General features: G+C 32.3%; 1 protein-coding gene across 5 annotated transcripts; it reads right to left on the minus strand.

The window, feature by feature from the left end:
* Positions 1 to 4,969: 4,969 nt before the first annotated feature.
* On the minus strand, positions 4,970 to 12,341 carry cnir (cornichon-like protein). Of its 5 annotated transcripts, none has more exons than XM_080180325.1 (9): positions 12,262 to 12,340; positions 11,956 to 12,020; positions 11,092 to 11,202; positions 10,392 to 10,443; positions 9,398 to 9,429; positions 9,139 to 9,171; positions 8,752 to 8,830; positions 5,390 to 5,531; positions 4,970 to 5,094 (listed from the first exon to the last, which is right to left on the minus strand). In XM_080180325.1, exons 1-8 carry the CDS (start codon positions 12,282 to 12,284, stop codon positions 5,393 to 5,395), a joined length of 534 nt encoding a protein of 177 aa, XP_080036451.1. In that variant the 5' UTR covers positions 12,285 to 12,340; the 3' UTR covers positions 4,970 to 5,094; positions 5,390 to 5,392. The 5 variants fall into 5 exon arrangements, with proteins under 5 accessions (XP_080036451.1, XP_080036450.1, XP_080036452.1 ...); XM_080180324.1 differs by having other exon boundaries at positions 4,979 to 5,094; positions 5,381 to 5,531; XM_080180326.1 differs by lacking the exon at positions 4,970 to 5,094 and having other exon boundaries at positions 5,167 to 5,531; positions 11,956 to 12,023; positions 12,265 to 12,341.
* Positions 12,342 to 13,076: the final 735 nt, after the last annotated feature.

The raw sequence follows: 13,076 nt of genomic DNA on the forward strand, positions 1-13,076 counted from the left end.
TGCAGCTGATGTTCCTTCCCTTTCAGGTGTACAGGTTTGTTAGACATGTTGTTGATTTCAACTGTGCCATTTTTAACCAAACATAGCTGTGGGGTAGGCCAGTGTTTCATAGAATTTTCTATTCTAGGTTCAACTATTATCTGTTTACCATCTTCAAGTGGAACTTTGACAGATACAGACTGATTTTGCAATAAAACTTGTGGCATGACAGCTGAGACAAGTATGTTATTGATTTGGGAAGGTAACTTGACATTTCTATTAGTTTCAGGTACAACAAATTTATTGTGTACAGTTATAGTTTTGTTTACTATACTCTGTTCTATGTTGTTGTCTTTGAAGAAGTTATTACCACCAATAACATCTGTGTGCAGTTCAGTTATAACTAATGCTCTGTAATTTACTCTCCAGTTGTTTCTACTGAAGGTTTCATTGATCTCTCCAACTGATTTGAGGATAGTCTTATCATCAGCCAACTTGGCTAATTGTGAGTTAGGTAGAATCTTCCATTTCATTTTCTTAACAAATTCTAGTTTTGCACATGATACCCAGCAACCTGAGTCTAGATCTATATGCACAATCTTATTTTCTTGAAAAAGAGTTAATATTTGGGACGGTACTGGGTTTATGTAAGAAATTTTGGAATTAAAAATGACATTTTCCTGAGTAGGTTCATATTCATCAGCTTCAGCTGATTCAGTGCCATAACCATGAAGCATTGCCAACTCTTCAAGATCATCTTTTGGAGTGACAACAGGAGCTAGGCGTCCAATCTTCTGCTCAAGTGCAGTTTTGTCCTTAGATGACAATGATGGACAATCAAGGTCTCCAATTTCATGACTGGTAACTTGGTTTCTTGACTTGCGGGTTAGATGACATAGTCTGCAAAATTTACCTCCTGATTGTTTGTTTTGGCCATAGTTTTGTTTAGTTTTTGCAAATCTGGAAGGATTTTTAGCTTTGTTGAATTGCATCCAACTCAGCTGTGTTTCAACAGATTCCATATCTTCAAGCATTTTAGAAACATTGGTTAAAATGTCTTGCTTAAAGTCCATTAAAAACTTGTTGTCTTCCATACGAGGTCCATAAACTTCTCTAACTTTGAGAGGAAGTCTAGAATCAATCAGTTGCAGAACAGAGAGTAGAATATGGTCTTCAAAAGTAGGAGTTAGTGCTTCCTGTGATTGCATCATGAAGTTATTTTTCCACTTTACTTTAGTTCCTTTTGGCTTAAGGTTCTCCATGATTTTTGACCTGTAGGCATTGTAGACAGATGTAGCACTCATAGTTGAAGCATCAAATCTTATGTCAACTATGTTCAAGAAGTCTTTGCCTACATGAACTATTTGATATATGTTCTTTAGTTCATTAAAGATCCATTCAAAACTGGTAGATTGTTCTATGACAGTCATGTAATGATCTTTGTAACAGCATCCAGCAGTGATGGTAATGAAGTTATTCAACTGTTTTCTTCTCTTTGCAAGATCAAGTTCTGTGTCAGGCAGAACAGCATTAAGAATTCTGTGCTTACTTGTTTCAGAAGCTTCCCAGGTTGAATAGGGACCATCGTCACTGAACTTCTCGAAGTTGTCATCTTGAGAAAGATAATTGAGAAGTTCATTTTTCCAGGTATTCAAATCTATGTCTGTTATACCATCTCTTGGAAGCCTTTCTGGCTTACTGATTTTAATTCTACTCATTTCACTTGTGAAGAGATTGCGTAAATTAATCCTTTCTATTTCTTCGCTGAAGAATAGATGGGGGCTGGTTCAGAGTTTAGTTCGCTGCCACCACGTTATACAGTAGAAATGACTCACCTAAATGAGCTTGTGAAGATTCCTATGTACTAGTTGGCTAAGGGTATTCTGTTCTTGATGTTAGATAGTCAGACCTCGCAAGGTCTCTACTATATACAGTCAATACAGAAGTTCTTAGCATTTATCAGTCAGATCTCGTAAGATCTCTACTGATTAGACTTAAATAACTTTTCAATAACACCGAGCTGATCCGGGACAATATTACGCATATGATATAGGTAGGATGAAGAAGACATCTAAACCCGCTTATGTCATGCTTATCTGAAAGCAGTATTCCTCTTCTTAAGGTTATCTTCCGGGAGTTCTTAATCAACATGATCATGAGAGATTCAGAATATTATTATTTATTATTTTCACTATCACAATAAGGTAAACACATATGCATATTAAGGAATCAATCATGATATATAATTAGGACACCCCGGGGATATTCACAAGAAGAACACTACAAACAGATCCAGGTAGGAAGAATAGAATCTGGGTAGGGACATCAGTTGTCTGATTCAGATTCCTAAAATGATATGTCATTTAAGGAAGTTGTAATCTAACGTAGATAATACCATCTATAAAGAAGCTACTTTTGTTTAATAAGTTTTGTTCTAACTTTTAAAGTAAAAATTTTCAATTTTTACCCGTCCAGGATCTACCTGGATGCCTGCAGTACCTGAACCTGGAGCCCAATTTCAAAATTTTCTTTAAATTAGTTAATACCATCCATAAAGTATCAACTTTTGTTAAATAAGTTTTGTTCTAACTTTAATAGAAAAAAATGTCAGTTTTTACCTGTCCAGGATCCATCTGGAGGCCTGCAGTACCTTGACCTGGAGCCCGATTTCAAAATTTTCTTTAAATTAGTTCCTACCATCCATAAAGAAGCCACTTTTGTTAAATAAGTTTTGTTCTAACTTTTAAAGTAAAAAAAATCAATTTTTACCTGTCCAGGATCTACCTGGAGGCCTGCAGCACCTGAACCTGGAGCCCGATTTCAAAATTTTTTTAAAATTAGTCAATACCATCTATAAAGAAGCTACTTTTGTTAAATAAGTTTTGTTCTAACTTTTAAAGTAAAAATTTTCAATTTTTACCTGTCCAGGATCCACCTGGAGGCCTGCAGTACCTGAACCTGGAGCCCGATTTCAAAATTTTCTTCAAATTAGTTAATACCATCTATAAAGAAGCTACTTTTGTTAGATAAGTTTTGTTCTTACTTTTTAAGTAAAAAATTTCAATTTTTACCTGTCTAGGATCTACCTGGATGCCTGCAGTACCTGAACCTGGAGCCTAATTTCAAAATTTTCTTTAGATTAGTTAATTTTTTTTTTACTTGTCCAGAATCCACCTGGAGGCCTGGAGTACCGGAACCTGGAGGCCGAATCCAAAATTTTTTTAAAAAAAGGAAAACTACATCCGAAAAGGAAACTTTTTTGTCAAATAACCTATCCTCTCACTCCAAAGACAAAGCCTATAATCACTGTTTACGCAAAAGTGTTAGAACTTCCCCCCCCCCCTTGAATAGAAACTTTGAAGACAAATCTTGAATAGTTTGAATAATTCAACTTCTGGTACACCATTCTTGTCCAAACTGGTTCCCGTGAAATCTAAATGTAACTTACAAATATTATAATGATACAGAACAAAAAATGGATCATGGAAAGAAAACGAAGTTGCCGGTTTCATCGTATTTTTTCACAGCAGCTTTTGAAGGGTTATTTTAGGTTAGGTTAGGTTAATTAAATGTCAATGATTGCCCCGCAGGGTTAGAAAATATGCCCCGCAGGGCTAGAGCCCCCCCCACAGGGGCTAGAAATAGGAGAAAGGCTACTGTGAAAAAAACGACGAAACCGGAAACTTCGTTTTTTTCATGATCCCAAAAAATGATACATTTTACTTAATTTTTAAAGATAATACACTAATTATAACACCATGCTCGGAAATTCCGTACACCAAAATGAAAAATCCGTACAATCCGTACAATTTTTTAGCACTTTTTTAAAAATCCGTACATTTCCGTACATTTCCGTACATCCGTACATTGTGGCCACCCTAAGCTTAAAACCACCCAGGAAATTCCCTGAAATGCCCAACCTTCAGACAGATAGACATGTGTACGTACGTACAAGTACTACTTTGTATTACAGAGAGGGATGAGATCATACAAAAATGAAAGCACTAAACAAACAAAAAATAATAAAGAGGTATTTCAATTGTAAAAAATATCACAAAAAATAAATAAAAAACAAGGTAACAGGTACAAAAAGACTAAATAAATCACAAAACAATATTTGTACTGAAAAAAGTAAAAGTAAAGGTAGGTTATGACTAGATCAGAGCAAAATTAATAAATAAATAGGTACAATTGTTTTCAAAGCTCTTAAAATAAAGAAAGTGTTTGTTTTTGGTTGGACTAGGTAAAGGTTAATTTTAAAATAAAGTTTTCTTTTTGTATGCATATTAGCCCATTCCGGATTTGAAAAATTTTGTTAAAATTTTTGCCCCCAGCCAAATTTTGCATGGATCATTTTTTTGCATAAATCAACCATATTTTGGCTGGGGGCAAAAATTTTAACAAAATTTTTCAAATCCGGGACAGGCTAATGTATATATATATATTGAGATTCTTTTCCTATTGTTCAAAAGTAAACAAGGATGACAACATCCATAAAAGCGAAGCACTGAAACGGTAGGACAAACGGACATTATCACTTGTACAGTGTCAGAACTGAATAATCATAATATAAATGTATAAGAGTCAAAGCAAAATTGTAAGTAAATTTGTTGAAAAACTGCTTGATTCAGGATAATGTTTATGGACATACTAACATTTTTAGGACTTGATTATAGAGTTGCTTCGCTGATTATATTATACTTTGTTGTCCCAGGAATCAATATACCAAAAATCAGATCAATCGAATGATTAGATCACATAAAAATTTGTTGTTAAATTTTTTTAAAAATCAACATGTTTAAAATGGACGTACGGACATTTTAGTGATGATTATAGAGTTGCTACGCTTTCTAAATCGTACCAAACTATTAAAGGAATCACCATGCAAAATTTGAAATCGATAGGACAATTCTAACATGCCTAAATTAACGAAAAAAGCTATCCGTTACGGACGTACGGACGGACGGACGGACCGACCCTAATTATAGAAAAGCTTCGCTTTTAAAAAGTATAATAGCAAATAAATAATCTTTGGTTGACAGTAAGAAATCATAAAGAATATACAGAAATTTTTATAGTAGTATTTAAATTTTTTAAAGAGTTTGTTCAATTTTCCTGAGTTAAATATGGTTAAATTTTGAGTGATTTCACATACATGACATGTTGAGCAATGATAACCCCCCCCCCCCCCTTCCCTACCAACCCCCAATTTTGAAATAAAACAGATAATTAGGGGGGATGGAGAAAAGTCCTTCTTTTGTTTGTTTAATACTTAGAGTCTAGTCAGATTAGGCTAGGATACCCTGATACTGCCTCAACACCTGCCCCCTTTCATTTTAGATTTATTTTGGGATGGCTTGTGGGGTTATCAGTGCTCAATAGGCATTTTATATGAAAGTACTGATTTTACTAGTTAGAAATCATAATCTCTGGCAGGGTGATCATGACTGGCTGGAGGTTCATAATACTTGGTCTGTACAGGTTTATTTAGAACAGTCACGTCGTCCTCAGCGGGTAAAATTACCTCCTCTTGCATGACTGCATCCAATAAACTAAAAAGTGAGTTATAGAGCATAAGTTCAGTTCTCAGAACAAAAAAAAAGGAGAGAACATGGAAAAACACTAAGAAAGTCACAAAACCTTTAAAGAATAACATTAACTTATATATTTTGGAGCATGACCGACAGAAATACGGACAAAACTATGTATATATTGGATGCACAATGCGCATATATCATAGGAATCAATGGAAAAGGAAAAAAAATCAGCAGTCTACTTTAATAGCAGCCGAGAAAATCATATTTCCCCCATACCGTTACGGACTGACGGACGGACTTGATTGATATGCAAGAGACTTTTCTTCTACTGCCCCAAAAATGAATTTAAAGGCATTTTCTCTGCAAAGATGATAGCTACTGAGACAAAACTATCTGAAATATGGTTAAGCTCACGAAATATTTTTTTATGCCTAAAAACCATCTAAATTGTTAAACAAACATACATAAACAATTGATAGTGTATCAAAGAAAAGTTTTTTTAGTCCTTAAATAATACAAAATTTATTTTTTTCATTTTGACTTTAGCAACGCCATCAACTTTACCACATTGAAGAGGAGATACTAATTTTGTTCTAAAACACACAATTTTCAGAGTTAAAACATGATTAATACCTTAATCTCTTCCTTTAAACTTGCTTGACAATCGGAAACCTTTAATTCAACACATTTATTAATGTGTAGGAGAACAGCTTTTCACAAGTCATTTTTACCTGGAGGTCGATTGTGGAAAAACCTTGGCCTAATATCAAATTTTTTTTTCATAAATGGAATAGTCCATACTTGGGTAAAATATGGTATCAATGCTAGATTGGAGACGTTATTCTAACTAGTTCTATAACTGATTAATCTGTTTTTAAAAATCTAACTTTCTTTCTTTGCACTTCTTTGTACTTGTTTTTTTTGTCAAAATGATAAAATGTTTTAACAAATATTCTTAAATATATATGGTAATATAAATAGAAAAGGATATACAGGGAGGTTGGCTAAATCTTCCCTTATTACCTCTTGGCAGATGAACTATCCCTTCCTGTTAAACCTACATAAATGGGACACAAAAAAAAAACATTATGCATAAAAACAACTTTACAGTAGCGAAGCAACTTTAAAATTAATTTGTTTAAACCATAGGGTGTGTTTTAGTTAATTATGAGAAAATATATCAACAGTAACGAAAAACTGTTGAGCTGCAAAATATTTATTGATAGCCACAGCCAGCGGCTGGTAGTTTGCAGCTCAACAGTTTTTTGTTACTGTTGATATATTTTCTCATAATTAACCAAAACAAACCCCCCCAAAAAAAACAAGATTACATGTTCAATATTACAAGTTTAGATGAATAATTGCACCAATGGTCAGCCGCCAAACCGCCAAATTAAAAGTTTTGCAGAAGATTTCTAGACTAAACCATAGAATTAAAATTCAGAGCTCTATCTTGTATATGGGCCTCAGAGCACACTGTTACTGTGAAAGTGTACAACCCCCCCCCCCCCTTATTTAAGTTTAATGAAGACTAAGAGTCATTCTAAATGTTTTAAATTACAAATCCACTTATAAATACTGAATTTTGACACTATACTGTTAAATAAAAAAACAAGGTTCACAACATCCAAAGGTAGCGAAGTACAAAATCTATTGTGAAATAGACAAACGGACAAAGTGAGTTATAGAGCTGATTATCTGTTATAAAAAGAAAGAAAAGAAAGAGCAGTCTGACCGCTACAGATGTGTTATACTTAATTATGCTCCATATTTATGTGAATAGCTACAAGAATTTTCAGCCTTCTATCTTTTACAGGAGCTGAGAAAATCACGTTCCCCCACCCCGTTTAGTCTCTAACAGATGGACTGATAGACGGACATTTCGAATTTTAGAGTAGCTTTGCTACTAAAAAATGATACATTGAGAAAATCAGTTGTGAAAAATATAAGCGGCTTAAAAGCAGTCCGACTGCTATGGATGTTTTATACTTAATTATGCTCCATATTGATTGAATGTTTACAAGAAGTTTCTGCCTTCTATCTTTTATAGGAGCTGAGAAAATGATGTTTTCCCCTTTTTGTCTCTAACAGACATTTGAAATTATAGAGTAGCTTCGCTACTAAAAAAATAATACATTGTTAAATTGTATTTAATAAGGATGACAAAATTCTTCAAGCGAAGCCCTTAAAATTAAAAAGAAATTGATTTAAAATCATGGTTGCCGTTTAAGATTTGTAATATTTTCTATACCTCATATTAAACATATAGAGCTGTGAAGCATATCATGGATGCTTATATTCATCACAATCATTAGATCTTCGTTTAGGAAGGCCTAAACAGCTATTTGTTAAATCATTTTATCATTTTGACAAGAAAAACAAGTACAAAGAAGTTCAAAGAAATAAAACTAGATTTTTGAAACAGATTAATCAGTTATAGAACTAGTTAGAATAACGTCTCCAATCTAGAATTGATACCATAATTTACTCAAGTATAGACTATTCCATTTATGAAAAAAAAATTATATTAGGCCATGGGTTTTTTCACAATCAACCTCCAGGTAAAAATTACTTCTGACTAGCTGTACTCCTACACATTAATAAATGTGTTGATTTAAAGGTTTCCGATTGTCAAGCAAGTTTAAAGGAAAAGTTTAAGGTATAAAACTCATGTTAACTCTGGAAATTGTTCAAATGAGAACAAAAATACGATTTTAACATTCTTGTGTTGGCAGCCATGTCTTCACCTAGGTGTATAAGAAAAATAAAAAAATCCCTTTATATTGTTGGAAAAAATATTTTTTTTCAACACACCATCATTTCTTAATGTATTTTTTATAATCTAGGATAGTTTTTAGGCTTTTTCCGTTCATGCGTGATATTTTTGTATAAGGAAGTAAGAAGTGCTCTTCTTGGATTTATAACTTTTAGTGAAATTCTTATAACTTTACTATATCTTTGGTGAAAATACAGAAATATGAAATATTTTCCAGTATGGCTTCGAAACCGATTAATGTCCGCTGGATTAGAAACGGTTCTCAGCCAAACTAGAAAATGTTCAATAAATTTCAAAATAAAAGTCCTAAAATGAACAACATTTTTTTAGCCAAGGCCTTCGGTTTTAATCTTTAAATTTTTCTTTTCAATATCCGCGGAAAGCTGTCTATAATATAATACGATGAATAACTATTTCTGGTCTATTCTGGTCTTAACAATAAATATTAAAAACACTTACCAGTATAAATAAACAAAGAAGGAGATCATTTGCCAAGCCAGGTGCAGAGAAACAAAGATCATGTGGCGCCGCAGTTGACCTAGTAACAATGGATATATTATTACTTGGATGTTTCACCAGAATTTCATGTTATCTAAAAGAGTGAAACTCGCAAATGGCTAAAATAATGCCAACCCTCATCCACCTCATTCCTATCCCCTCCCCTCCTAATGGATGAACGAACTGACAAATAAATGAGTTCCATGTTAACAACATAAATTGACGACAATTTTTCCCCTGTCATAATATCCCCGTATATCCAGTCAGATATTATAAAACTACAATATGCAGCAATGCATCTATGGAGTATTTTAATGAACTAGATAGTAAATATAAGCTTTTCAATACCTGCATTGTGAATTTCAGCGGGATCATATTCACCTAAATAATATTAAGAATTTTATTAATTTTACTATAAAACAATCCTATTGATGTTTCCTGTTTGAAAAAAAATGGATAAAGAGATATTGCTGCAAAAAATACACTTCATCCTAGTTCTATCTAGCTCATAAATTTTTTTTTTTGGGGGGGGTGGGGAGTGAAAGATTAATTAATTAATATTGCACTTTTAATATATATTTGTATTATTAGTTTTAAAACATCTTACCTATGTTTCCTCTCTTGATGAAATGGAATTGTCTAAATTGAAAAATATCATTAAGTTGGATTAGGTAATAATAATAACAAAAGAATTTTTTTCCATATTTTATTATGTAATATACAAATTGCTAATTGAATAAAGGGGACTATCCACGAACAAGAGCAAGTGATTCTAAGTACCTTCCAGCATTGACCAATAGTATTTTTTTTAGTGAATATACTAGGTTTATGTCTAATATTTGGTTTATCGAATAAAAAGTTAGGTTTCACCATGGTTTTATATGAAAAAACTTTGAAATGTAAAGCATTTTAAAAGCAATATAATCGAATGCTTTGTTGAGTTCAAAGGACAAAATAAAATAACTAGGCAGAAAAGCATCAAATGCTCTAAATTACAAAAGTACATTAATTAAACTGTTTACAATATTATAAGTTACAAACCCTTTTTCTAAATATACATATCACAATAATATACTTTTATGTCAAAGCTTTTAAACAACAGTTTGAACTCATCAAAACATTTGATAACATTGCACAAAAAAATGCTTAACATTTCAAAGTTTTTTTCATATAAAACCATGGTAAAACCTAACTTTTTAGTCGATAAAGCAAATATTAAACATAAACCTAGTATATTCACTAAAAAAATACTATTGGTCAATGCTGGAAGGTACTTAGAATCACTTGCTCTTGTTCGTGGATAGTCCCCTATAGCTACATATATTTACATTGGAAATTTCCAAAGAAACTTTTAGAATGATGATTCTATAATAATTTACTAGTGGGGGGGGGGGGGGGAACCCCTAACTTTCAAGAAAAAGGGTTAATTTTTTTCTAGGTGTAATTTATCTTCCCTAAAATAGTTACTAACCTTCCATGGACCTATAAGAAGCTTCATTGAAAGGAGAACCATATCTGTTCTGCGGTTAGCAAAATCCTTTTCGGTAAACACAGACAGAGGTCCTGTTATTTTTCTATAAGGATGTATAGAACAATGTTACCTGACTAACCAAATACAAATGGGAAGATTGAATGCTACAAGACCAATGTGACCTAAAATAAATTTGTTTTATATTGATTTTCATAAGAAAAAACAAGATTCAAATACACTTAAATAATTGAATTTGTGTCTGTCTAAGAGTTACAAGATATATAAAACAACTGAAACTTTGCATTGTTAAAAAGCAATTTTTATGTTTTTCTATCCTCAAAGAAATATGCACTTGTAAGAAAACTTACCATTACAAAAATAAACATCTATTCCGCTTTCCCTGACTAAGGGATGCTTAAACTTTTATAAAATTACCACACCATTTTTTTAAGCTGACAAATACCAGAACGCAAGCTGCTTTTTGGCGGCTTTTGCCTTGGATAGCTTTTGGGGGCTGGATCCACAACAAGATCTTATTTAGTATATCTCTAAACCAAACCTCACTTAATGATGTGCATAGTTAAATGATCAAACGTCCTTGGATTGCACTAATTTTGTCTAGAAGTCCTAACTGAGCATGGTAATGAGTTGCGCCTGTTTTGGACCAAGGCATTTATCTTTATCTAACTATTTATGTGGCGCACCTGACAAAGCAGTAGAAGGAACAATTTTTAACGTCTTTAAGTTAAGATGCGGTGTTGGACCGAGATTCGAACTTATCACCTTCCCGACAACGTATTACACCAAAATACAAAAAAAGACAAGCTGACCTGACAAGACTAACATAATGAAGAGGAGCAGTTGGCTCCATAACTTGGGTATGTTCCAGAAATTCAACCGAGCACAACATTCTTGAGCATTCAGATAGTCACACTCTAAATCTAAATAGATAGATAATTGGATATCATAAATAAATGAATATAAAGATGATAGAAAATAACATGTATAGAAACATAATTATTAAAAGTTCATTAACTTTGTACTTAGTTAAACTCTTAACTAAAATAACAGAGTAAGGTTTTCATGGGGTTATATACTAGCAGCAATAATGTTAATAGCAAGATACCAATATTATTTTTGGTTAGTAGTGGCAATATTACCTCATTTCATTGTTAATCTAACAATGTAATGATAAATCATAAAGTTACTAGTAGCAATTTGATTTCTTTACAGTTACAACTAAACATAAACTCAATCTATCTGCCTATCTATCTATCTATCTATCTATCTATCTATCTATCTATCTATCTATCTATCTATCTATCTATCTATCTATCTATCTATCTATCTATCTATCTATCTATCTATCTATCTATCTATCTATCTATCTATCTATCTATCTATCTATCTATCTATCTATCTATCTATCTATCTATCTATCTATCTATCTATCTATCTATCTATCTATCTATCTATCTATCTATCTATCTATCTATCTATCTATCTATCTATCTATCTATCTATCTATCTATCTATCTATCTATCTATCTATCTATCTATCTATCTATCTATCTATCTATCTATCTATCTATCTATCTATCTATCTATCTATCTATCTATCTATCTATCTATCTATCTATCTATCTATCTATCTATCTATCTATCTATCTATCTATCTATCTATCTAGTATTACCTGACAATGTAATGATAAAGAATACTAGTAGAAAGATGAGTGCTCCAGTAATAACCAAACATAAACTAGTCAAAAACAAAACAAATAAAATCATATTTATGGATATAATTAAATTTTTTAAAAACTTTTTGACCGACACTTTTATCTTACTTTTTTTCGCTGATGGTAAAGTTTAGTATTTTATTTTTATTTATCGCATCGCATTATAGAATAAAGCTTTTCGCGGCTATAAAAAGTAAAAGATTAAAACCAGTTTTGTTAGACATGAGGGGCCAAATGGTTCTAAAATTAATTTGTTTTGTTTTCCTGAATAGAAGAATATCTCCCATTTTGTGCTTTTAAATATTATTTTAGATAAAAAAATATTAAGCTACCATTTTTATCTGAAAATAGAATTCATATTTTTTTTTCTCCATATTTTGTAAGTATATTTAGATCATTAATATTTTATTTTTTTTTATTTTTAGTTATGATTGAAATATTCTTATTAAAATTTGCAAAGGGGGGGGGGGGGGGCGAAAGTGACACTTTTTGAAACCAAAACTAAAAGTCAACAAAGGAACTCAACTAAAAAAAGAGTTACAGGTCTGAGATTTTGCATGGCAGTTGCCTTATAGGGGTAAAATATGGAACTGTGAAGAAACGGCGGCGCAACCGCCGAAAACCGCCGTTTCCTGCCGAATTTTTTTTTGCCTTTTCTTGGCGGTTTTCGGCGGTTGCGACGCCGTTTCTTCACAGTTCCATATTGTACCCCTATAAAGCAACTGCCATGCAAAATGTCAGACCTGTAACTCTTTTTTTAGTTGAGTTCCTTTGACTTTTAGTTTTGGTTTCAAAAAGTGTCACTTTCGCCCCCCCCCTTTATTTCTTACGACGATTTTTCTTTCTTTTATGTAGGCATTGTTCAAAAATACTTGATAAAAATATTGCTACATAATTATATTGCTTTCTTGAAAATAATATTATCAAAATAAAGTTTTCCAGTATGGTTTGGAAACCGATTAATATCCGCTGGATTAGAACCAGTTCTCAATCATACTAAAAAATCATGTAGTGCATCGAATTACAGACAATTTTCCACGAATAATAAAATAAAAACCTTAAAATGGGTACCAGTTTTA

Source organism: Acartia tonsa, chromosome 12, assembly GCF_053477335.1.
Source record: "Acartia tonsa isolate MP-2025a chromosome 12, ASM5347733v1, whole genome shotgun sequence".
NCBI lineage: Eukaryota > Metazoa > Arthropoda > Copepoda > Calanoida > Acartiidae > Acartia > Acartia tonsa.